General features: G+C 43.4%; 1 protein-coding gene across 8 annotated transcripts in view; it reads right to left on the bottom strand.

The window, feature by feature from the left end:
• Nucleotides 1-27,927, bottom strand: part of DMD (dystrophin) — a 4,177,531-nt gene that overhangs the window by 2,760,152 nt on the left and 1,389,452 nt on the right. For all 8 annotated transcript variants that reach the window (XM_075336500.1, XM_075336497.1, XM_075336505.1 and 5 more), the window contains one exon: nt 7,291-7,441. In XM_075336500.1, the coding sequence (XP_075192615.1) occupies nt 7,291-7,441 (151 nt within the window). The remainder of the gene's footprint in view (nt 1-7,290; nt 7,442-27,927) is intronic.

Raw genomic sequence — 27,927 nt, forward strand, 5'->3', positions numbered from 1 at the left:
AAAAATAATTAGTGGCACCAGAAGTAGAGTTAGTGGTCTCGGAAGCAGTATACAACTGCATGGAGACTGGTAAGTATGAAGTGCTTGCTTTATTCTTATTTTATTTCTGTTATCGTTGATTTTTTTTATTTCCCGAGTGGCTGGACCCTTATCGCTACCCAGAGTTCCTTGGGAACTCTGAACCTGGGATCGGTATTTGAGTTCTTTTGAACCTTCATGGATCCGGACTTTTACAGTCCTGGTTGGCCCATCACTATGCAAGAGAAATCCCATGATAGTTATGCACACAAAAAAATACCATATAATATATGAGCAGTTTTTATTAATAGCTGTATTCCGTGTGGTTATATTTCTCCTGCAAACACATTTTATGACACTCTTTTATTTTTTATGTGTATAATTTTGAAGTGGACTTTTTGATATCTTTTAATTTTTTCGTTGACTATTAAAGATATGTGTTCATATACTACATACATGATCCCTCCTAACTCTTGGCCTCAATTGGTACTTTGTAAATAGAGTAGATCTAGTATCTGTTCCCAAAAAAATCAAAAGCTGATAAAGTGGTTTACTTTTTTATAATATGTGAAATAATTTATTTCTAATAATTATTATGTTAAAGCGTGATTGAAACATGAAAGTATAAAACATATTAATAATACAATCTAAAATGTTTTCCAAGAGTAGACAAGTGATTTTTTTTGTTTAGACTTTTAGTTGAACACCAGGAGATATTACACTAAACCTGTCTATAATTATAGCTAAGCGAAATCTCTGAAAAAAAAACCCCTGTAATATATATATAGGAATATCATGTCGAGCATGTTCTCTTGATTACTTCTAAAATGACATTGTGCTTTTCTTCTGCATCAGGTACAAAAATGTTTCTGAGTGATAAGGCATTATCTATTTCCACCAACCCATAATCTCGCACTGTGTGTATCCACAATTCCAGGATTTTAACCACGCCATAACTGCAGGGAAAATACTGATATTACCCAGGAACATAACCATTCTCCAGTTTAGGCAGTTATCTTTCTCTTGTTCCAAACATGTCGAAGTCAGTAATATATCCATACATACATATATAGCAGGTGAAATATGTCTTAAACACGTCACCAATTTTCTAATTAAATATATTTCCAAAAGTGCTATTGGCATTAATTTCTCACCAGATGCCTGTAACAATCCATCCACTCCACACAGGCAAGAAAATCAAACCATAGATGTCATATAAATTTAGTGATGTGTAAGTCTACATGTACAAGTGGAGTATTTGGTGAGCTTTTAAACTCAGTGTTTGGAAGCAAATTCCAGGAGTTAGTAAAAAATGCAGAAGTGGTGTACGTGTTTCTATTATACTTTTCAACATTTTTCTATACATGTATATAGTATGTATATACACAGTATTGAGCAAAACATGTTTGCAGGTGTAAAAGAGATGCTGCTAAGGAAGAATGTTTTAATGTGAATAGGTTATTTTTTAAAACAATAATATGTGAAGGGAATGAACAAAAGAGAAATACAGTAGATTTAAATCGAATCAATATTTGGTGTGACCACTCTTTACAATCAAAAGAGTATAATTTCTTCTAGGTACACGTCACACAGTTTTTGAATGAAGTCCAAAGAAAGGTTCTACCAAACATCCAGGACAACTAACCACAGATCTTCTGTGGATGTAGACTTGCACAATTCCTTCTGTAATCCAAAACAAGCTTTATTTACTTTATTTTGCTTTAATTATGTAGCATGGCCATAGTCAACAGCACTTTACAGAGATCATGATAACTATACCCATCTGGGATCACAAGCTAATGTTCTTATCAATATATCTTTGGCATGTGAGAGTAAGCAGGACATCCACAGGAAACCCACACAAACACAGGAAAAAACACAAACTATTTTCAAATTGCCTTTAGTGGGAATGGAATCCAGGATCCCAGCACTACAAAACAACAGTGCTAACCACGTAGATACTATGCGGCACTGATGTTGAGATCAAGGCTTTTTGAGGCAATTTCATAATGCCCAGGATTTCTTGTTCTTTTTTGCAAAGAAAATAGCTCTTTTTAACATTGGCAGCATGTTTTGGATTGTTGTCCTCTTGCAGAATAAATTTGAAGCCAATCAGACGCCTACCTCACGGTGTTGCATAATGGTTAGATATATGCTTATTTCTAACTATTGAGAACACAATTAATCCTAACTAAAATTCCAGCTTCGTTTGCTGCAATGCAACCCCAAACTTTAAAGGAACCTCCTCTGCACTTCACTGTTGCTTGCAGACACTTATCATTGTACCGCTCTCCCACACTTTGTAACATTCAAATGTTTAAAATTTTGACTCATTAGTAGTATTGGGCCACCCCCCTAGTGTTTGAGTTTGGTTCGGTTTGTCGAACGGCGGGTGTGTTCGGTGAACATTCGACGAAAGTTCGACGAACACCTTTGAACCCTATTGAAAACAATGGCAGGCAAACACAAACACATTACACATGTACACATACAGTTAATAAACATTGCCATTATACTTACAGGTCCCCGCGATGCGTCCTGCACTCTGTTTCCCGTCACTTTTCCTTCCGATCATCAATGTGCCCTCCCGGTAACCAGCACTGATGATAGGACCTTCCGTGATGTCGTCATAGCATGTGACCAGTCACGTGTGTATTATCTCATTGGCTACAGACTGGTCACATGGCTAGACATCATGCTAGGTCCTGTCAGTGCATCTCTCCAGTACGCGGTGCTCGTTTGAGCATCTCCGTGTTCCGGCAAGATGTATATGCACATGCTTGGCTCTCCGTCCCTGCATGTCGGCGCTCTTTACAGAGTCAGCCCACATGCAAAGACTGGATGCTACAGGCGGTGAATAGCGGCATTGGGAATCAGGGGATCGGAGATCACCGATGCTATAGTAACCCGCCTGTCAGATTACTATTTCAACGGTGGCAGCGGTGACGTCACCGCTTACAAACCACAGACTCTGCTCACTCACTGAGAGGTTAGACTGCACGAGAGCAGCAGCGTCTTCCTGCCATGCAGTGCTGTTTGATGTAGCAGAGCTGCATTGGTTGAAGGAGAAAGAAAGACAGAAGACCAGGATTGTGGAGGGGTGAGAGGGAGTAATAAACATGGAGTCTCTAGGTGTGTCTGTGTATTTATTTTTATTAAAGTATTTTTTCTCAGTGTGGTGTCTTTTTTTAACCCTTTATTGGAGATTCTTAATGGCCGGGTCAAACTTCCTGACATTAAGAATCTCAGGCTTAATACTAGCTAGTAAAACAAAGCTAGTATTAACCTATTATTACCCAGCGAGCCACCCGTCACCAGGGCAGCTGGAAGAGTTGGCTACAGCACTAGAAGATGGTGCGTCTATGAAAGCACCATTTTCTGGGGCGGATGCGCACTGCAATTTGCAGCAGAGGGGCCCAGAAAGTTTGGGCCAACCTGTGCTACGGATTCCAATCCCCAGCTGCCTAGTTGTACCTGACCAGACACAAAAATGGATCGAAGCCCAGTTGTTTTTTTATTATTATTTCATGAACTTCATGAAATAATTAAAAAAAGGCTTCCCTATATTTTTAGTTCCCAGCCGGGTACAAATAAGCAGCTGGGAATTGGGGACAGCCGTACCTGCCTGCTGTACCTGGCTAGCATACCAAAATATGGCGAAGCAAACGTAATTTTTTTGGTGGGCAAAATACTCCTGCATACAGTCCTGGATGGAGTATGCTAATATTGGCGTGACATCATGAATTTTGGGCTCAGGGCCAGTTGATAATATACAGCTAGCCCTAACCCCAATATTACCTGAGCCTTGTAGTTCTGCAGCTGCTGTCTGCTCTCCTGCATACACTAGTGAATGGAGCATGCTGAGACTTGTAGTTCTGCTCCCCCTGTCTCTCCCTCCAGCATACAGTCCTCGATGTAGCATGCTGAGCCTTGTAGTTCTGCAGCTGCTGTCTCCTTTCCTGCATACACTAGTATGCCTATTTGTACCTGGCTGGGAACCAAAAATATAGGGAAGCCCTTTTTTTTTATTATTTCATGAATTTCATGAAATAATTAAAAAAAAAAATGACGTGGGCTTCGCCCAATTTTTGTGTCCAACCAGGTACAACTAGGCAGCTGGGGAATGAAATCCGCAGGGTGCCCAAGCTTTCTGCATGCACCCCTGCTGCGAATTGCAGTCCGCAACTGTCCCAGAAAATGGCGCTTTCATAGAAGCACCATCTTCTGGTGCTCTATCCAACTCTTCCACCTTCCCTGGTGACGGGTGGCTCAATGGGTAATATTGGGGTTAGGGCTAGCTGTATATTATCAACTGGCCCTGAGCCCAAAATTCATGATGTCACGCCAATATTGAACATGGCCACCATGATTTTCTAGTACAGATAAAAAAAAACACAACACAGAAAAATATTTTTATTAGAAATAAAACACAACAGAATTAGTGACTCCATCTTTATTGAAATAAAGAACCTCCCTCCACAGTAATCCTGTGTCAAGGGTCCGGCGCCGTCCAATCCGGATCCCTTTATCATCTGATCAGTTTGCTGGAAGGTAAAGCGATCAGATGATGTGTCAGGTTCAAGGGCCTGAATCACATGACACAGCAGCTGATTGTATAAACGGATTTTATACAATCAGCTGATGCATCTGTGCACAAAACCCCCCCAAAACTACACACTCCTGTGCAGACTCCTGTCCGACAGCAGCAGCTGATTGTTTAGCCAGCCGGGCGGTAAAAAGCCGGTTTCACAGCTCGACTTATAATGTCAGCTGATGCTGTCAGGTGACCGCATCAGCTGATCATCGCCAGGTCTCAGAGAGAGAAAAGAGAGAGAAAAGAGAGAGAAAAAGAGAGAGAAGAGAGAAAAAGAGAAAAAGAGAGAAAGAAAGAGAGAGAAAGAGAGAAAGAGAGAGAGAGAAAGAGGGAGAAAATGAGAGAGAGAAAGAGAGAAAAAGAGAAAAAGAGAGAGAAAAACAGAGAAAAAGAGAGAAAAAGAGAGAGAAAAAGAGAGAGAGAGAAAAAGAGAGAGAAAAAGAGAGAGAAAGAGAGAGAGAAAGAGAGAGAGAAAAAGAGAGAGAGAAAGAGAGAGAGAGAAAGAGAGAGAGAGAAAAAGAGAGAGAGAAAAAGAGAGAGAGAAAAAGAGAGAGAGAATAAGAGAGAATAAGAGAGAGAAAGAGAGAGAGAAAAAGAGAGAGAGAAAAATAGAGAGAGAGAGAGAAAGAGAGAGAGAAAAAGAGAGAGAGAAAAAGAGAGAGAAAAAGAGAGAGAGAGAAAGACAGAGAGAGAAAGAGAGAGATATCACATGCAGTCGTGTGGATTACGTGAAGATGACACAGCTGTCGTGTTCTACGGCGCTCCCTGTCAGCTTCATGTAGCAGAGCTGAAAGCGTCGTGTGGATTACTATGGACCTGGGTTGTTGTTTGGGGATTAAAAAAGAGGTAAATGAGGGGTTTTTTTGTCTTTTATTCCAAATAAAGAATTTTTCGTTGTGTGTGTTTATTTACTTTCACTTAAATGTTAATCATGGAAGGTATCTCGGGGAGATGCCTGTCATGATTAACCTAACCTTATTACCCCGATTGCTACCGCACCAGGGCAATTCGAGATGAGCCGGCTAGTGTCCCGGGAGTGTCGCATCTAATGGATGCGGCAATTCCGGGTGGCTGCTGGCTGATATTGTTAGGATTGTGGGCTCCCCATAACATGGCGCTCTCCATCCTGACAATACCAGCCTCCAGCCCTGTGGCTTTATCTTGGCTGGTATCAAAATTGGGTTTTGTTTTTTTTTATTATTTATTTATTTATTTTACTGCACGATATAGACCCGCCCGCCGGCGGCTGTGATTGGTATCAGTGAGACAGCTGTCACTCATCATGGTGGCGTGTCTGACTGCAACCAATTCTGGGCGCCAGTGGTCGGGGAAAACAGGGAATACCAGATTGAATAATGAGCGGCAGCCATTTTCGAAAGAGGAAAAGCCGACGTAGCTTTGTGACAGCCATGCAGCGCTGCGTCCGTGATCAGTGAGTAGGAAGAGAGAGGGATTGTGCTGGGGATGCAGGACGCATGCAGATATGCAACGTGCGCACATAGCCTTAATGTGAAAAGCCCCGCTTTTGGTGATCAAACGGTTATCGAATGGTAACTCGAACGGCCGAACTTGAAGCAAATTGTTCGAATTCGTCGAACAACTCGAACACCGCCCAAAATCACTCGAATTTGAAATTGGTAAACGGTTCAATTCAAACATCGCTCATTTCTACTCATTAGTCTAGAACACCTGCTGACATTTTTCTGAAATTTGTTTCTTAAATGAAGGTCACAATTAGCTAGATATCTCCAAACAGTGAATGTGTGGGCTGGGTCCAACTAGTTGCTGACATTTCTGAGCTGATAGCACTGCTGGACATCTGATTTTGATGAGCTATTAGCATGATGGGTCTTTCATTTGCTGCATTAAGTTTCTTGGACTGAACACCATGTCTGTGGTGCTGTACTGTAAATTCTTGGTTTCAGGACACGATCAGATAGCCTCTTTCTGTGTGCTGGGTTTCCTTACCTGCTGAGCCCCAGCCTGGTCAGTCTCTGTTCAACTTCTAATGGTTCTCGTATCTTTGATATTCTTCCTTTGATGCTAGACAGATGTTTCTCACTTTCTAAGAAACTGTGTTCTTGTAGCTTTTTTGCAGTAGTTTTAATGGGCTGCCAGCTACATACAAGCCTTATATGTATTTCCAAGCACAATGTCAAGTGTTGAATTTAGGTGTGTAAAGCAGGCCACAATAGCCTCCTAAAGCCATGTAAACATATTCCGTAAAGTGAAAAATCACATTTTCTTCTGAAGTAGTTTGTTGAACACATGTATATATTCAACTTTGTGAGAAAAGTTTAAGGAAGGCCTTTATCAATTCCAAAAAGATTGTGCCCCAGTGCGCAAGCCAAGTTCTATATATTCATATTTTAATGAGTTTCGTTGAAAGATCTTTACTGATCTGCACAGAATCCTGACTCGAACTCTATCAATGGGGTGTCATAATAGCTTCTGTACATATAGTATGTGGGTGTCCTAATATTTTTATCCATATAGTGTTCTTGACCAGTAAAAAATGTTTCACATCTGGAAACAGTTATATAGTAGAATTGAAAAAAGACATATGGTCCTTCAAGTTCAATCAATGGATGGATGATAATATGAATAAACAATCAAAGGAAATAACACCAGATAGTGCTGCAAGTGAATTAAAAGAGCTGCTCAAAATGAAGACAGACCTTATGAGCTTCGATCTGATGCTTTATGTCTTCCAAGTCAGGGCCCAGAATTTCAGCTTCCATCTTCCTTGTCCTTGCTTCAGTTAGTGAAAGCCAGTCACTTAACTGCTCTAGTTGTTGATTCTGAAGATCCATCAATGTTTTGTGCAAACTATTATAAAACAATAAATTAAGTATTTTAAATGTAAATATTTACTTTTTTTATATAAACTAAAATGTCAAATAGGTGTACAAATAATATAAAACTTTCATGAGGTTTGTCAATATTGACTTATTAGACTGAATTATATTCGCTGCAGTAGATAGAAATAAAGTGATCACATTCCTTTATTGTTCGTACAGGTTGACGTGTTTCAGAGACATCCGTCTCCTTCATCAGGACTTCAAAGGAACAATAGTAGTAATAGGAGTTATTGTTCCTTTGATGCCCTGATGAAGGAGACAGATGTGTCTGAAACGCGTCGACCTGTATGAACAATAAAGGAATTATATTGTTATAAAATTGAGTATTAGCGTGGCTTAAACTCGATTTCTTCTTCTATTGGATTATACGTCTTATACCTCGAGGCTGCTGTTGATACTATTATTGCATGTGCTTCATAGGGGTTGTGACTTTGCACAACCTGAAAAGGTGAGTGTACCTTATTCCTTGCCTTTATATTCTCCCTACCGGGTAAGACCCTATTGCGCTTTTCTATTCCACAGTATCATTAGCTGGATTTCTAAAGTTGGAATTGGCACTGTAACTGCAAAATTGAATTTCTATATGTAGTACATGAGTCTTTTTAAGGCACTGTACACTACAGAACATACTGATTGCAGTGATTATACAATGAAGCCACCCTGACCAGATACTGTCAATAGTAGAATAGTATATGAGGTTCAGATAGATAAAAATACCGTACATGTAGTATTAGTAGTATAAATGATTTACAGAACATTTAGTTTAGGTATAAAGCAATATAGCAAAGTTACAACAGTAAATGTACAAATAAAATGATAATGCAGTAAAAGAAAAGTTGCTACTATAGTAAATGTTGTGTAAGTATATAACTGTATACATAGTACATGTAGTACAAGTGAATGATTGTGTACAGTGCGGAACATATGTACAAAAAAATATCAATACAGTATTTATAGTAATGATACATAGCAGTAAAATACATAGAGCATAGGAAGATACCAGAACAATGGACAGTACAGGTTTAGAAACAAACATTTGATATGTATAAATTGCACACAAAAAATGGAAGTGTTGCGGATTGCAACAAACCATAGTCTCTTCCTTTTAATTTTAAATTTTGGATTTCACATACTATTTGATGCCCATTAAATGCTATTATTTGTAAGCTAAGTAAAATTAATTATCAGTTGTAAAAAAAAATATTTACTTTGCTACCCTAAGTTGTTTTATCCTGACATACCTGTGTTTGCATACCAATGTTCGAAATTCAAACCATTGTGCATAACTGTGCTGTCATCTACTATAACACCGCCTTAGGCTGTGAAACTACAGCTGCTGCTTCTTCTTTTAATCCAGAGTGTGGATGAAAGTGATTGACATTGGAAAGATGAATTTGATACAGTACATCTACTATGGATTTCTGACTTTAGTTTTAACATTGAAAAGATTGAAAATAAAATTAGTCACTGAACAAAAATATATAAATAAATAAAAATGGCAATGATTTTTAAGTAATCATTATTATTTAGTACGAATCAGCCAAAATGATTATTTTCATTACTGCAAAACATTTATGGCTAAAACCAAACCATTAGTTTGCCAAAGTTTGAATCAAATTTTCTTTTATTTTTCCAATACCAAACATTAAATGCCTTCCCAGATAATAATGATTGAATGCTGCCTGCTTGCAGCTGCCATTAGAAAGTACATATGGGCATACAACTCAATAATAAAACATTATGCAGTAGACTTCTAAGCTTCTCCCACTTGTGGATGTAGGAAAATACAATTTACTATTTAAAGGGATTCTGACAGGTCTCCTGTGCCCCCTAAACCACCAGCAGATGTACCTACTCATGTAAATTCCCTAACAGTCCATTTAGTACACTGGACACATATACAGATATATAGAAAAACTATTTCTAAAGTTTGTTTACTCCATTTCAATTAACCCATTCACTAGTTGATGTGGTATTTGTTTCTCTAGATGATTTGTTCCTAGCAGCATGTTATCATGCCTCTGTGGGTGCCTGTTAACCCCTTATTGAGCTGTTCCCTGCCACCATCGGTGGCCCTGTGACATGATCATGGGCACCAATGTGTTGTCATGACAGCATGAGATCAGTTGATGACCACTGTCTCTGCCATGACTCACTTCCTGTGAATGACTGCATTCACAGGAGATCAGCATTCTTGCTGGTAAGAGTGATGCTGAATCTCCGCTCTGATAAGCAGAAGTGATTGGACACTGTAGGCATAAATTCCCCTAAGGAGACTAGTAATATCAATAAAAATGTAAAAAAAAATATGAAAAAAACCTAAAAGTCCAATTTACTCTCCTTTTGCCCTATTGAAAATAAAACAATTAAACACCCACATATTTGGTATTGCCATTCAGAAATGGCTGATCTATCAACATATAAAAATGATTAACCTGATTGGTAAAGGGTGTAGATAGAATAGAAATCAAAACTCCAGAAAACCCAGAATTATGGGGGTTTTTTGTCCCGGCAACATTGTATTAAAGTACAATAACAGAAAAGGTAAACATTGCATCTACCCAAAACTAGTATAATTTAAAACATCACCTCATGTAAAAAAAGATAAGCCATCATTCAGCTCTGGATCCCAAAAAATGAGAACTCTCGGAAAATGGTGACAAAAACGCAATTCTTTTTTTTTTTTTACAAACTTCTGAATATTTCAACACTTGGATAAAAGTAAAACTATACATACTTGGTATCAACAAACTTGTACTGAATGGGGTAATCATATTACCAGGTTAGTTTTATAGTGATGATGGTAAATGAAAAACAAAAAACAATTGTGGAATTACACTTTTTCTGCAATTTCATCGCACTTAGAATTTTTTTCCTGTTTTTCAGTACAATATAAGGTACAATTAATGGTGTCATTCAAAAGTACAACTTGAACTGCAAAAACAAGCCCTCATATATCTATATTGATTGAAAAATAAAAAAGTTATGGCTCATGGAAGAAGGGAAAAAATGAAAACTAAAAACAGAAAACTGCCCAGGGTTGAAGGGGTTAAGCAAAAGTGATTCCAGTTTAAGGGGAAGGCCTAAGCCACACGGCATAAAAATTGGAGCGAGTGGAATGCGATAAAACATCGCATTCCACTTGGACCAATATTAGCCTTTGTGCCAGCACCTATGAGCGATTATTTTCTCAGCCCTAATTAGACCAATAAAATAGTCGCAGCATGCTATGATTGTAATGCGATCCTTGTTTCTTCCGCACCCATTCACGTCTATGCGGTGAGAGAAAAATCGCACTGCACTCGCACTACACCGGTGTATTGTGAGTGCAGGGCGAGAATGGCAATAGCCAGGAACGGAGGAGAAAGGGAGATAAATCCCTCCCTCCCTTCCTTAGCGCTGGCTCGCCCCTCCTCATAGCCGACTCGCTCCTCCTCAGTGCCGGCCCATGCCCCACAGCTGTGGTCCGATCACAAGATTGGACCTCAGTCGCAGTGACACTCGCATGACACTCGGCTCCTACTGTGCTGCCAGTGTGAGCTGAGTGTCATGCGAGGATTGCAGTAGTCCCCCGTGTGGCACTGGCTGAAGGTGAAAAGTTTGTCTTTTCCTGATGGATGGGGCTTATAAAAAGGATGTAACTCTGCCTTATCTCCCTCTATCTCTCTCTTTGTCTCTCACCAGGAGAACTGGAGGAAACATAACCTGCCCTCCTGCCCTTTTATAATCACAATGCTACAACTCTTTATTTAACCATTACTTGTAAAGTTATAAATTACTTATTTTATTTGTTGAATTAGCCTTTGTATATCTTGTACTATGTCCATTTCTATCATGGTCATAAAGAGTTATTGTTAGCATTAACATTAACCTTCTAATCCCAAGGTAAGGGCAATCGTTCAGCCATGACTCCTTGTAAACCTCAGAGGTACACCAAATTTAGTGCCCTTCTTAATGCTTTAGCAGGGGCAGCTACTTATAGTTATAAAATTAGTTCAACTAGGAAAACCTAGTTGAACTAAATTTTAAATTATATATAAAAATAGGCTAAAAAGTGTGATGTATGGCCTGGAATTTATAACTCGTCACAGCTTTGTGGGATAGGCATCACGTAGAAGTTGAAGACAATTAAGATGGACTAATTTTGACTAACAGAGGATGTAAAACCTCTTGGTGGTGAACAGGCTTGACTTTGGTGGTTTGGTCATAATGGTAACGTCATTTAGGGGCAAGCACAGTGTTTAAGCACATGAGTGAGGATAATAGGGTCTTTGGTGACTTGAAAGTTTACTGGCTCTGCTTGGATGGCAAGCCAGTCCATGCAACTTCCTTTATGGTTCTCTGGCCTGGTGTTGTATGTCAGACAGCTGGGGATACCACAGTACTTGTGAATCCTGATGTACTAGCACTTGAATTGACTTTTACTGTGATTGTTTTAATCCTGTGATTTAAATAAAGCTGTGGCCATTTTGACAACCAAAATAATATATTTTGTGTATTTATTCTAGTGTCAAGGTTTACTGTAGATATGGAAGTTTTAAGGTGGAATGGGGGTCCATGCCATATTCAAAAGTCATGGCAAAAGGCAGGATTCTAACAGAGGAGGCTCCAGAAGTGCTACTTTACTAAATCAAACATGTCAGGTAACAGACCCTTTTTAACTGTGCTAAACCATTTGTATTTGTATAAATATTTGTGAAATGTTATTATTTTTGCCCTATTTTGTATCTTTTTGTTAATGTGTGCGTATGTATGTGTGTCTGTATGTATGTGTTTATGTGTCTGTACTGTATGTGTGTGGGTATATGTGTGTTTTTGTCTGTATCTGTATGTTAGTATTTGTATAACATTCACATTTTGCTGAAAAAGGCACATGAAAAAATCCTCACAAAACAAAACATTGCCGGGAGGTAAAATCCAAATTCATTTCTGATTTAGAGCATAAATGTTGAATTTGTCCCTAAGAATATCACATGGTTCCCTGCCTGTTCATAATCATAACCCGCAGTGACAGGTATCATTTGTCCACAGCTCACAAAATTAAAGTTAGAAACAATGACAGGTATGTTGTTGGAAAGACTGGTACATTATATTAGGACCATAATTTTTATATAGTGAATATGGCAAACAACTATATTTCAAGTTTACAGTAAAATGGTCTTAGAAAATAGGATAGCAACCTTCAGTAAAGAAAATGATTATTTCTGCTTCCATTACATAACAAAGCCCTGCAAGTGTCAATGACTGAGGTTGCATGGCTGCTGGCTCTAAAACATCTTACGAAGGTGTTGGATTAAATTTTTATATAAGGTGGAATATAAAACAGTATATCAGAATTATTGAAAGAGGTTGTTTATTCTAAATGAACAATTCTGCAGTCACTTTTATGACTGCAGACTTATGAATCCTAACAAAGGATGCACCCCGCACTGTGGGTATTCGCCAGTGTCAAAGCCGGGAATGGCGGTCACTTTGATGTTAGTATGTGATATGCAGCCTCACTCAATGCAAGTGGATTCAGCAGGGCTGGGTCCTTTAAAGGCCGCTTTACACGCTGCGATCTTGCTAGTGAGATCGCTAGCGTGCGTAACCGCCCCCATTGTTTGTGCGTCATGGGCAAATCACTGCCCATGACACACAAAATCGCGCGGACCCGTCACACTACTTACCTGCCTAGTGACGTCGCTGTGACCGGCAAACCGCCTCCTATCTAAGCGGGCGGTTCATTCGGCGTCACAGCAATGTCACTTAGCAGCCACCCAATCGAAGTGGAGGGGCGGAGATGAGCGTCCCGCCCACCTCCTTCCTTCCACATTGCAGGCGTCCGCAGGTAAAGGTGAGGTTCCTCGTTCCTGCGGTGTCACACATAGCGATGTGTGCTTCCGCAGGAACGATGAACAACATCGTACCTGCAGCAGCAACGATAATTGGGAATAGGGGAGCATGTCAACGATTAGCGATTTTGCACGTGTTTGCGACAATTTTCGATCGCACGTAGGTGTCACACACAACTACATCGCTAAAGCGGCCGGATGTGCGTCACGAATTCCATGACCCCCAACGACATCGCTTTAGCGATGTCACATCATGTAAAGCGGCCTTTAGTCAGAATGTGGCTGGAACTATATATCACATACTTGCAGTCAAGTGACCACTGTTTCCAGCACTAACACCAGAGAATCCTCACAATACACAGCTTTAAACCGGATTACCTCTTTGAACAAGCAGTATATGGAATTAAAACCAGGGTAAAAATGTTTTTTAGCCTATATAAGACCATTGTTGTTAAAGGGAGCCTATCACCAGGTTTTTCCCCTTATGAGCTGTGGCCACCACCAGTGAGCCCTTATACGAGGTGTGCCGTCCCTGCAGCGGTCGAACCGCTCGGATCCGGGGGTGATGATTACTCGTGGCTCGAAGGTCTCCATACCGATGGCTAGAGTCCACACTCAAAATGAAGAAGAAGGTATTTGCATGGGATATACAGTAGATATAGTTTGTGACGCCACCCGTGGTGTACGGTAATTGGAAGTACCGCCACTGCCGTTAGGAGTATCCGAGGTGATGGAGTGGATCAGCAAGATGTCGTTACCTTCCACGGGTAGGGGAAGGACCCAGGACTCTGGATAGTGGTGTGGGGTACAGGGGGAACGCAGGCTCGCTGGTTGCAGGGGTTAATCTGGTACTCACTCAGCAATAAAGCAGACACTGACAACAGGGTAAACCAAGTCTCTGGCTGCAGCTGTCTCTTGAGGGGAGCTCGACCGGGTCCCGTCCCCTGCAGCACTGCCTGGTGGTCCATGACCTGCCTCCTGGCACAGATTTTAGAGTGTCCTTTATGACCCGTAAGCTTGAAGCTTTCCGGGCCTCGCTCCCCACTATGGCTACATGAAGGAGCCTACTCTCAGGGGCCCACGCTTGGGATTTGAGTGGACTGCTTGTTTGGAAAGCCCTAGCCCCCTAGTGTCCCCGATCTCTGAGCTTCATGGGAACAGTCCATAGAGGTCCTGTTCTCCGCAGGTTAATTGCCGGGTTGCCTGAAGCTTCTACCTGACCTAGGGTCCGTGTACCCCATTGTGCCTTCAGTCCCGGACCGGTGATTAGGCCCAGGCTGCTGACCGTCCACCAAGACAGGTCCTAGGTGCCTAACTTTAATCCCCTGCGACCAGGGTCTGACTCCTCTAGGTCCAGACCACCGTCTGTGACCTAGTCTGCTTCACTCCTGGGAGCTACAACTCCCAGCTTCCACAGAGCTCCTCAAAGCTTGAGAGCTACCACTCAACTGACTTGACACCTCCCACCTCCCTGCCTGACCCCTAGGTGGGCGGCCCTATTCCAGCTTAAGCAGCCCACTGGTGTGCCTGACAGGGTGTGGTGAAAGGTGTATCTAGGATTTGTGAGTGCTGGTGGAGGCAGTACTGCAGGTTAGGTTCCCAGAACCATGGGGGGTTGAGCCCTGCACGGGGAGAGAAAGATTGTGCAGAACCGTGTGACGACCTGACTAGTCTAGGGCGTCACAACAGCATTCTAGAACATTGTATATAAGAATTCAGGCCGTAAAGATCACTTTTATAATACTTACCTAGAGAGTGGTCCGGGCCAGTTGGTGTTACTTCTCTCAGTCCAGTGACTACTCCATCTTGTGGTATCACCGTCCTCCTGCCCAGCCCCGTGTGCATGGCGCATCCTGCGTCATTTACAGAGAGACTTCCTACACATGCACACTTTGATCTGCCCTTCTGAGGACAGAGCAAAGTACTGTAATACACAGGCGCGAGAAAAGGTCAAAGAACGTCCACGCATGCACACTACAGTACTTTGATTTGCCCTCAGCTGGTGAGTATAATAAAGGTGTTTTTTTTGTTAGAATGCTGTATACAAGTGCTCACAGGTGGTGGCCGTAGCTCATAAGGGAAAATCCTGGTGACAGTTTCCCTTTAAAAATAGATGGCAGTTCTGATGGTGATTTTGCACTAGGGCCTATGAGCCACTGATTATAAGTATAAAGAAGATATGATGCAAAAGCTTTATAGCTTTATTTTCTCAAGTTGCTTCTCGGCTTTGATCTATCACAATGAAATAAATATTTTTTTACATATTAAGTGTTGTTACCTCTAAACCTTTTGTTCTCATTGGCAGTAATGTTACAATATGGGTGCAGAAGTAGATGCACCAAGGCTATGGTATCTGAGGGGATTCTAAATTTTCTTTGCCACATTAGAAATGGAATAGGGTATTTCTAGGGTATTTCTAGGTCCCTGTTACAGTTTTTAGGGACTAATGGCTTTGAGGTTTTGTTACCTGGTGTTTTTTTTTTTCCGGGCACTGGACCATAACAGAATTGAGCTTCCAATGTTTTTATCATTATTAGCGTGTTAAGTATGTATTTGTATGGATAACCATTTAAAACTATGTTATATTAGGAAGTTAATGTAATTATGTTAATGTACTGTAATGTTCTCCTATGTAGAAAATCCAAGCAAGATATGAAGCAACACGGACTATATTATCATTTAGTCTCTGAAGACTTACAGTTTGCTAGTTACTCAGTAAAGATGCCAGAGTGTATAAAGAGAATTTCCACGCAAAATCACTTTGCCTTAAGCTGCAGTACAGAAAAGGACTAATGCTAAACTGCCACATCCTGCTTAATCAACCATGAACCCATCTGACATGTCTTGTTCATCTGGGATCAGTACCCTTCAAACTAGTAACAGAGAATATATAAACCTGCCAAATTATCCAGTGGCTGACAGGTTGATATAAACAGAACCCATTGTGCATGCAGGGCAACAAGGACTTGTTTCAAAACCTGCTGCATATACCCTGTTTCATTTCAGATTGTTATACATATTTGATATGATGTGCATACAATATGTCTGCCTGTACATTCTCCTCCATCATGTTCTGTTGTATGTTTACAAAAATGTTATATCCCACATATACTTTGACTATCAAACGATAAATTGAAGTATGAAAATGTTGAGTTGTTAACAAAGTCTTCCTGCATGATGCATATTATACACAAAGTCATAGCAAACTACTCAATATAGGAATGTAACAACTACTAATAAATTTTTTCTCTGAGATAATGGGTTTGGTATCTGGCCTCTATTTTCTTATTCAATTATTGACAGATGTCAGTAACTAAGGGCCGCTTTACGCGATGTCACTAGTGTTAGCACCCGCCCCCGTCGTTCGTGCGTCACGGGCAAATCGATGCCCATTGCAAACAATATCATTGGTATGCGTCACACGCACGTACTTTCCTAACGATGTCGCTGTGGCCGCCAAACAAACTCTTTTCTAAGGGGGAGGTTCGTGCGGCGTCACAGCAACATCACCCAGTGGGCCACCAATAGAAGCGGAGGGGTGGAGAGCAGCCGCTTGAACGTCACTCCCACCTCGTTGCTGGAGGACGCAGGAACGCTGTTGTTCGTCGTTCCCGGAGTGTCACACATAGCGATGTGTGCTGCCTCAGGGACGACGAACAACCTGCGTCCCAAACGAGCAACAATATTTGGGAAATGAACGTGTCAACAATCAACGATGTTTGTAGTATTTAGGATCATTAGCGGTCGCTGGTAGGTGTCACACGCAACGCCATCACTAACGAGGCTGGATGTGCGTCACAAACTACTTGACCCCAGCGATATCTCATTAGAGATGTCGTTGCGTGTAACGGGGCCTTAAGTTCTGCACCATCTTCTTTATATAATTACACGGTTCCCATATGCCCAGATGTGAACAGCATTGAGTCTGTCTGGATTTACATAAAGAAGTAAAAGGATATGCAAAAGCCTGCATCCTCAGAAAATCTGTAGTTAGTTTTCCAAGATGTTTGGAAGAAATCTTTTATTAACTGTGTGGATATGTACTTGTAAAAACTGATACTGCTTTGAAGACAAAGGGTGGACACAGCAAATCTTAATTTGATTTAACAAATCTTAATTTAATTCAAACTTTCAATTTTGTTAATTTATAAAAATAAGCTATCAACATTTTTTAAAGCATTATTTTTCCACTAGTATTTTTTCCCACCTGCTTAAAACTTTTGCATAGTACTATACACCTTTATCTGAGTTAGCAATCAGAGAGTAAGTAGAATTTTAAATTGCTTTTAAAAAAAAGAGTGACAGATTTTGAGACATCATATTAAGGTCAGCAGTCAGGACTGTGCATTACTCTTGGAGCCCAGACATAAAATGATGTGACAATATAGCAGTTCATCAAAGTTGCTAATTCAATATATTCCAACAGGAGGCACACTGTATAAAACATTTCTGCTTTAAAACTATTCTTGTTATTTACATTACTGGTCACTTCTTCCAGTTTCCCTGGTTGCTCCAGAACTTGCATCACAATCACAGGCACCCAAGCATCCCAATCCACATCAGTATACATCAAGATCACATTCTGTTCTGGATGTTTAGCACTCCAGCCTTGCCTCTGTTTTTGACTCAATCTTCTAGCTTCTCAGTAAGGCTAAGGACACACGGCGAGTAAAACGGGGCGAGTGGAATGCGATTTATTTTATCCCATTCCACTTGGACCAATGTTACTCTATGGGGCGGCTCCGGTGCAATTTTTTTTTAAGCCTAAGGCCGGCTTTGCACACTACGACATCGCAGGTGCGAGGTCGGTGGGGTCAAATTGAAAGTGACGCACATCCGGCATCGCATGCGACATCATAGTGTGTAAAGCCTAGATGATACGATTAACGAGCGCAAAATCGTCGTAATCGTATCATCGGTGCAGCGTTGGCGTAATTATAATTACGCTGACGCGACGGTCCGATGTTGTTCCTCGTTCCTGCGGCAGCACACATCGCTGTGTGTGAAGTCGCAGGAGCGAGGAACATCTCCTACCGGCGTCACCGCGGCTTCCGTAGGATATGCGGAAGGAAGGAGGTGGGCGGGATGTTTACATCCTGCTCATCTCCGCCCCTCCGCCGCTATTGGCCGCCTGCCGTGTGACGTCGCTGTGAAACCGCACGACCCGCCCCCTTAGGAAGGAGGCGGGTCGGCGGCCACAGCGACGGTCGCAGGGCAGGTGAGTGCATGTGAAGCTGGCATAGCGATAATTTTTGCTATGCCAGCTATCACACGATATCGTACCTGCAACGGGGACGGGGACTATCGCTTGCGACATCGCAGCATCGGCTTGCGATGTCGCAACGTGCAAAGCCTGCCTTAATCGGACTGAGAAAACAAGCGCAGAATACTGCGGGTGGAATCCAATTTATTTTCTCTCGCACCCATACAAGTCTAGTCTATGGGTGCGAGGGAAACATTATACTGCATTCGCATTACAGCAGAGTGCAGTACAATATATGCATCAGCTGACAATGGAGGAGATGGGGAAATTACTCCCTCCCTCTCCTTCTCGGCACCCGCCTTCTCCTCCCCAGCTGTGCTCTTATAGCAGGATCACATCACACTTGCATGAAACTTGACTTACACTCCATCAGAGTGGGAGCCATGTGTCATGCGATGCACTTGCAGTCATGCTTGTGTGGTCTCAGCCTAAGGTTTCCTTTCACTCCAAAAATCACACTCCAGTTTCCCAACATAAATCCGCACACCTCTAATTTTATTTTTTATTCAAATTCATTAAAACATCACAGCAATGAGACGGGTAGTCTGCATGGCTAGACAGATGATGCACATTTATGCTTCTACTGGGTCTGAATCTGGACTCACATTCGTAGAAGCCACGTGAAACAGCTACTGTCTGTCTAACCGCATTGGCTATACCTTTTTTTCCTGCTGCCATGTTTTAAAGGATTTGAATAAAAAAGCTATTTTATTTTATCTGGTGAGTACCGCTAATAACTTTTCTATGGTCATTGAAATTTTGCTTTTCCTATGATGGGACTGTTAGTTAAGCACAACCATATCCTTTGACAATACATTGAAATATGGCATTCAATTCTCCATCCATTTTTAATGATAGTGTCAAATCCATTCTTTTTCTTTTGAGCATCTAAGATCCTCAACTCCTCAGTGCGTTTCTCCGCACGTACAAAACAGTCCCTTCCTAGAACACAGTTTTCTTCAACTAGGTTTAAACTTTTCTTACTACAGGTGAAAGACACATCATTTAACCTCAATGATTAATAAGCATAGTTGAACTCAATCTAGTTTACTCAGTATAAGGGAGAAAAGAGTAATGGTTGCAGTCTCTCAAGGAGGGTTCAAGCTTATTATTTACACCACAGTATTGATACTAAGCTTGGCAGGCACACTTCAAGTCTGAGGCACTGAGCTGGAGAGTTACAAAACAACAACAGTTTTATCATGGCAATAACACTATAATAATATGGTTGCACTATGCTTGTAAGTTATATAGCAATATGATACAGTGTCTTTAACATGAACAGAAAACAATTACCACCAGCAGCAAGCACAGCCCAGTTTTAGGTACAAGCCAGTTATTTGGGAACACATTGTTACGAGGGGGACCCGGGGAAGCGTGCCAAGATGGGGAATGGACAGCTTCCGCCGGTCAAGGTCCACTGTGCGGTGTAAGGGACCGCTGCTATGGTGGGTGAAGAGTGAGCAGGTTGCTGCTAGCGATCGTCTGGAATGTCACAGACGATCTATGTACACCAGTCTGCCCTAACCCGTGTGGGTTGTATGGCAGGGATCACACGGCTCGGTGTACCTGTTGCACGGGGAAGCACAGAGGTGCCCACGCACGTGTGCCAGTGGAAGTCACGAGAATATGGCACGAGGGTAGCACAGAGGTGCCCACGCACGTGTGCTTTCAATAACCAGGTGAGTCCGGTGGAGACTCGAGGAGCTCACCTGGGACAGGAACACAGCCTGATGAAGGAGCTACTGCCAGAGCAGCAAGGCAGGGACACGGCCTGCAAACCAGGTGCTGCCTAAGCAGCAAGGGCCAAGCCCACAGAAGACGAAAATGCCGGAGCAGTGGCGTGGCAGCACGCTGCCAGACATCCAAACATAGAAGGACAGTCGCGCGCCGCCATGATGGCAGGAGGAGCTTTTAAGGAGGTGTAGCTCCAGCCAAGGGCGGGCGTGAGGCGGAGATGACGGACTTGACCCAATCAGGATCCACGACATCCCAGCCTGGCCAGTCAGGATTCACCACGTCACCAGCCTTGTCATCAAGCCGTGTGACGTCAGTGGGCGAATCAGGATCCACCAAGCATAGCACATGCTCACCCTCCTGCCTCTGGGAAATAGAGGCGGGATCCTCGGTCTCACAATGTGTAGAGATAACGGGAGTCTCACTGCTTCCCTGAGCAGCAAACCTCTTCACATTGCGCAACCTGTCAGACCTTCGAGGCTGCTGAGCAGGAGGAGCTGCGGCAGGCAAGGAATGGGAGACCGCCTCATTTCTTGCAACAGGAGTACCACTAGGTGTCACCCTTGTGCTGCCTCTCTGAGGAGGTTTCTCCTGCAGTCTGGCAGACCTTCGGCGCTGCTGAGCAGGAGAGCTCGTGGCAGGCAAGGAGACTGTCTCATTCCTTGCCACAGGAGAGCCACGAGGTGTAACACACATTACAGTAAATTGTACTGGGAACAGAAATAAGAACAGTAGGGCCTAAGCCACATGGCATGAAAATCGGTGCGAGTGGAGTGTGATAAAAAAAGTCGCATTCCACTCGGACCAACCTTAGCCTGTGTGTCAGCGGACATGAGCGATTATTTTCTCAGCCCTTATCGGACCGAGAAAACAATCGCTGCATGCTGCGATTCTAATGCGAGACTCTTTCACTCGCACCCATTCAAGTGTATGGGGTGAGAGAAAAATCGCACTGCACTCGCAGTACAGTGCAGGATGAGAATGGCAATAGCCGGCTATGGAGGAGAGAGGGAGATAAATCCCTCCCTCCCCTCTGCAGTGCTGGCCCACCCCTCCTGAGTGCTGGTCCAACCCCCGCAGCTGAGGTCCGCTCATGTGGTTGGACCTAAGTCGCAGGGACACTCGCATGACACTCGGCTCTGCTGTACTGCCAGCGTGAGCCGCGTTTCATGCTAGGGGATCGTAGTAATCCCCGTGTGGCCCCAGCTTAAGTAGAACAGAAATGTTTCTCCCAAATGCAGAAGACAGCAGTGTGTGTAGACATAATTATAGGCAAACTCAAGCTGCAGGCTTCCCTTCAATTCCTTAAGGTACCGTCACACTAAGCGATGCTCCAGCGATCCCACCAGCAACCTGACCTGGCAGGGATCACTGGAGCATCGCTACACGGGTTGCTGGTGAGCTGTCAATCAGGCAGATCTTACCAGCAACCAGTGACCAGCCCCCAACCAGCAGCGACGCGTGGAAGCGATTCTGCACTTGGTAACTAAGGTAAATATCGGGTAACAACCCCAATATTTAGCCGGCACTGACAGCGTGATAGCGGCAGACGCTGGTAACGAAGGTAAATATCAGGTAACCAAGGAAAGGGCTTCTTGGTTACTCGATATTTACATTGGTTACCAGCATCCGCAGAAGCCGGCTCCCTGATCACTGCACATTCAGTTGTTGCTCTCTCTCTGTCACATACAGTGATGTGTGCTTCACAGCGGGAGAGGAACAACTAAAAAATGGTCCAGGACATTCAGCAACAACCAGCGACCTCACAGCAGGGGCCAGGTTGTTGCTGGGTGTCACACACAGCAACATCGCTTGCAACATCGCTGTTGCATCACAAAAGTCGTGCCTCAGCAGCGATGTTGCTAGCGATGTTGCTTAGGGTACCTTCACACTTTAGCGATGCAGCAGCGATCCGACCAGCGATCTGACCTGGTCAGGATCGCTGCTGCATCACTACATGGTTGCTGGTGAGCTGTCAAACAGGCAGATCTCACCAGCGACCAGTGACCAGCCCCCAGCCAGCAGCAACATGCAAGTGACGCTGCGCTTGCACGGAGCCGGCGTCTGGAAACTGCGGACACTGGTAACTAAGGTAAACATCGGGTATGGTTACCCGATGTTTACATTAGTTACCAGCACACACCGCTTAGCTTAGCACTGGCTCCTTGCTCTCCTAGCTACAGTACACATCGGGTTAATTAACCCGATGTGTAATGCAGCTACATGTGCAGAGAGCAGGGAGCCGCGCACACTGCTTAGCGCTGGCTCCTTGCTCTCCTAGCTACAGTACACATCGGGTTAATTAACCCAATGTGTACAGCAGCTACATGTGCAGAGAGCCGGAGCCGGCAGCACAGGCAGCGTGAGAGCTGCAGAGGCTGGTAGCTAAGGCAAATATCGGGTAACCACCTTGGTTACCCGATGTTTATCTTGGTTACAGCTTACCGCAGCTGCCAGATGCCGGCTCCTGCTCCCTGCTCGCTTCATTTGTTGCTCTCTCGTTTTCACACACAGCGATCTGTGTGTCACAGTGGGAGAGCGCCTTTGAAGAAAACGAACCAGGGCTGTGTGTAACGACTCGAGCAGCGATCTCGCAGCAGGGGCCAGATCGCTGCTCAGTGTCACACACAGCAAGATCGCTAATGAGGTCACTCCTGCGTCACAAAAAGCGTGACTCAGCAGCGATCTCGGCAGCGAGCTCGCTGTGTGTGAAGCACCCCTTAGTGAGACGTGGCCTTTAAGGTCCAGTCACACTAAGCAACTTACCAGCGATCCCAACAACGATAGGGATCGCTGGTAAGTTGCCAGGAGGTTGCTGGTGAGATGTCACACTGCGACGCTCCAGTGATCCCACCAGCAACCTGACCTGGCAGGGATCGCTAGAGTGTCGCTACACGAGTTGCTGGTGAGCTCACCAGCAACCAGTGACCAGCCCCCAGCGCCGCGTGGAAGATGCTGCGCTTGGTAACTAAGGTAAATATCGGGTAACCAACCCGATATTTACCTTGGTTACCAGTGCACGGAGCTACACGTGCAGAGAACAGGGAGCAGCGCACACTGAGCGCTGGCTCCCTGCTCTCCTAGTTACAGCACACATCGGGTTAATTACCCGATGTGTGCTGCAGCTAAATGTGCACAGAGCAGGGAGCAGCACACAATGCTTAGCGCTGGCTCCCTGCTCTCCTAGCTACAGCACACATCGGGTTAATTAACCCGATGTGTCCTGGAGCTACATGTGCACAGAGCAGGAGCCGGCACTGACAGTGAGAGCGGCGGAGGCTGGTAACAAAGGTAAATATCGGGTAACCAAGGACAGGGCTTCTTGGTTACCCGATGTTTACATTGGTTACCAGCCTCCGCAGAAGCCGGCTCCTGCTGCCTGCACATTTAGTTGTTGCTGTCTCGCTGTCACACACAGCGATCTGTGCTTCACAGCGGGACAGCAACAACTAAAAAATGGCCCAGGACATTCAGCAACAACCAGCGACCTCACAGCAGGGGCCAGGTTGTTGCTGGATGTCACACACAGCAACATCGCTAGCAACGTCACAAAAGTTGTTCGTTAGCAGCGATGTTGCTAGCGATGTTGCTTAGTGTGACGGGGCCTTTAGGCTCATGGTATAAAACACAGTTATCTCCACTTTTTTGTGACACAGTGAAGAATGTTATCAGAAGTCACTATCTATGGAGATAGCATCCCTTAGCATTTCAGGTAAGAGGTCTTATTGCTTTCTCAGGTCAAACCATCCTTTCCAGTGGCAGTAGCCAGGTAGTTAAGGTTTTGGAATAAAAGTAAGTCCCACAATTGGAAGAGATATAAAATAATGTTCCTGTGCTGAGATAATCTTATTATGTTCCCCTGCGATGTACTGTGCAATGATTGTGTCTGACCATATAGTCACATGGTCTGAAAATACCACATCTCTTGGGTAGGTGAGGAAGCAAAAGAGTATAAAGATAATACAGCATCGGATTGTAGTTGATTATTTCTTTGAGGTAAATAATTGCTTAAATCAAGGTAGGAAAATGTTTTACCTCACAAACAGAATCAGCTCTGATCCCATGATCTGCTATCTGTATACTCTCTTTTGCATCCTCCTCAGCCCAGGAGCTGTATTATGATCAAACCATGATCCTTTATGGTCAAACACGGGCATTACATAGTACATAGCAGGGGCACACTTATAAGATTATCGCAGCACAGAAATTTTTTTTTTAATCACACCTAATTGTGGAATTTGATTTTATTTCAGTATCTACTGATAAAAATGTACTTTGTTCATGGGAAAACCCCTTTAAGTGTGCCATTCACTGCATTTGCTCAGGGATAACAAATTAATTGAAGTCGTTCTTATGGTACTGATTTAACCTCATACAGTAGTTGTGAGGAACTGACTCATAGCTACTCATTGAAATGATAAGCTACTTTTCTCACACATTTATCTCTGGAGACAGACTCTCTTAAGTCCACGTCTCACTAAGTGAGATTGCTAGTGATATCGCTGCTGATTTACGGTTTTTGTGATGCAACAGCGATCTTGCTAGCGATGTCGCTGTGTGTGACATCCAGCAACAACATGGCCCCTGCTGTGAGGTCGCCGGTCATTGCTGAATGTCCTGGACCATTTTTTGGTTGTTGCTCTCCCGCTGTGAAGCACACATCGCTGTGTTTGACAGTGAGAGAGCAATGATCTGAATGTGCAGGGAGCTGGCTTCTGTGGACGCTGGTAACCTAGGTACACATCGGGTAACCAAGAAAAGCTCTTTGCTTGGTTACTCGATATTTTCCTTGGTTACCAGCGTTCGCAGCTTCTAGAAGCCGGCTCCCTGCACATGTAGTTAAGGAACACATCAGGTAACTATAAGCAAAGCGCTTTGCTTAGTAACCCAATGTGTACTATTGTTACCAAGCACAGCGTCGTTACACGGGTCGCTGGTGGCTGTGGCTGATCTCTGATCGCTGTGGAGATCTGCCTGATTGACAGCTCACCAGCAACCATGTAGCGATGGTCCAGCGATCCCTGGCAGGTCAGATCGCTGGTGGGATCGCTGGAGCGTCGCTAAGTGTGACGGTACCTTAAGTGCAATGAGAGACCATGAGATGTGCTCTGGATTGCTGGACTAATTGAAAGACCTGCTCAGTATCTCAGCAGAGATCTGTCACTCCTAACTGCCTTCTACTTTTACTGACCTAACAATGTGCTCCTTAATTTTGCACTATGTATCTGCCAAGAACAGAGCTTGTGTGGTTCCAAGCTGTAACACTAGTTCATGTTTTCAGCAACTATGCAGCAATCACATCTGGTCCTGGAACATAGGGTGCAAAAAAGTCCTCTTGGTTAATATGAAAAGACTAATGCTATTAAAAATTAGGGGCCCCATTGGACCTTTTGTATTGGAACCCATGAGCTTCAATTTACACAACTGGTTACCTGTGACCTTATTCAGTCTAGGTATACCCGATTGGTAATATACAGCAAAGTACATTGCCTACCTTTTACTTAGGAAGGCAGTAGTTGTACTAATATGGTTCTGTATAAAATCATTCCCCTTACATCAGAGTAAACTATCTCTCTTAAATTACAAATGTTTTCAGCATGTACAATGAAAATGATCTTTCTCTAAGTCATCTCTGAAATCCAAACAATCTATATTCTATCTACTGTGATAATATATAGAAATATACCATAAACACTGTTTAAAGTAAGATGGCATCTTTCATCTGGATAGTAGAAACTTGTAAGACTAGATGATCTCCATAAACCACAACACATCTTTTAGACAAAGAAGACTAAACAAGAGGATACAGTATGTGGACATAGAGATTATTCACGTTTCATGTATAGAAAGATACCAGTTAACCGATGCTGTGATGACTGCAAGGATCTGTATATGAAGTGTCTAATGAGACAGAAGTAGTAGTTTTGGGTGGTAATTATATACTGCTATACATAACAATCAGAATGCAATAATAATAGATTTACATGACTTTACTCTTTTTGGCATGAAATAAATGTCAGTGACCTGTGATAGGATATTACTAGTGTTGAGCGAGTATGCTTGTCACTACTCGGTACTCGCACGAGTATCGCTGTACTCGGGCTACTCGGCGGGGACCGAGAAATCTCGCGATACTCGTGCTGTACTCGTGGTCTTCATCCCTGCATGTTGGCGCTCTTTTGAGAGCCAGCCCTCATGCAGGGATTGGCTGGCAGACCACTGCAATGCCACAGCCCTGTTAGTTGTGGAATTGCAGTGATTGGCCGGCCTGCACAGCGTGACCGAGCCTTTATACCGGCGGGCGCGCTGTGCTCTGCACACAGCCATCCAGACAGTCAGTGCAGGGAGAGTGTTGCTGCTTCAGGGAAAGGTTTACGGCCCTTTATAGTTATTTCCGTAGCAGGGCTGCAAACAGTGTGACCAGAAGTCCTTCTCAGGACTATTGTAGTTGTATACAGGCAGGCAGGGTATAGCCAGGTCGGAGTACAGGAGAAGAGTCCTTCTCAGGACTATTGTTGCTGTATACAGGCAGGGCAGGCAGGGTATAGCCAGGTCGGAATACAGGCTAGTGACCAGAAGAGTCCTTCTCAGGACTATTGTAGCTGTATACAGGCAGGCAGGCAGGGTATATAGCCATTCCTAGTGGTGACCGTATACCAGGCTTCATCATACCTGGGGCTGGTGTACACAGTCTAAAACAGTCCTGATAGTGTCAGACTTCTCAGTAATTGTGGCTCCTAAAAACCTGTTAGGTTCTTAGTGCGTCCGTGCTTGCATTTAAAAACCGCACGTGTGTGCCTGTCGGTGGCAGCGTACAGGTGCACGTTTTGCACAAATTAGTATATAACGCACAAGTCTAGTGAATAATACATGTCAGTCAGCAGTGTCTGATAGTGTCAAACTTCTCAGTAATTGTCGCTCCTAAAAACCTGTTAGGTTCTTAGTGCGTCCGTGCTTGCATTTAAAATCGCACGTGTGTGCCTGTCGGTGGCAGCGTACAGGTGCACGTTTTGCACAAACTAGTATATAACGCACAAGTCTAGTGAATAATACACGTCAGTCAGCAGTGTCTGATAGTGTCAAACTTCTCAGTAATTGTCGCTGCTAAAAACCTGTTAGGTTCTTAGTGCGTCCATGCTTGCATTTAAAAACCGCACGTGTGTGCCTGTTGGTGGCAGCGTACAGGTGCACGTTTTGCACAAACTAGTGTATAACGCACAAGTCTAGTGAATAATACACGTCAGTCAGCAGTGTCTGATAGTGTCAAACTTCTCAGTAATTGTGGCTCCTAAAAACCTGTTAGGTTCTTAGTGCGTCCGTGCTTGCATTTAAAAACCGCACATGTGTGCCTGTCGGTGGCAGCGTACAGGTGCACGTTTTGCACAAACTAGTATATAACGCACAAGTCTAGTGAATAATACATGTCAGTCAGCAGTGTCTGATAGTGTCAAACTTCTCAGTAATTGTCGCTCCTAAAAACCTGTTAGGTTCTTGGTGCATCCGTGCTTGCATTTAAAAACCGCACATGTGTGCCTGTCGGTGGCAGCGTACAGGTGCACTTGTGTGCGTTTTGCACAAACTTGGATATAAAGCACAAGTCTAGTGAATACACGTCAGCAC

Source organism: Anomaloglossus baeobatrachus, chromosome 2, assembly GCF_048569485.1.
Source record: "Anomaloglossus baeobatrachus isolate aAnoBae1 chromosome 2, aAnoBae1.hap1, whole genome shotgun sequence".
In the NCBI taxonomy this organism is placed as follows: domain Eukaryota; kingdom Metazoa; phylum Chordata; class Amphibia; order Anura; family Aromobatidae; genus Anomaloglossus; species Anomaloglossus baeobatrachus.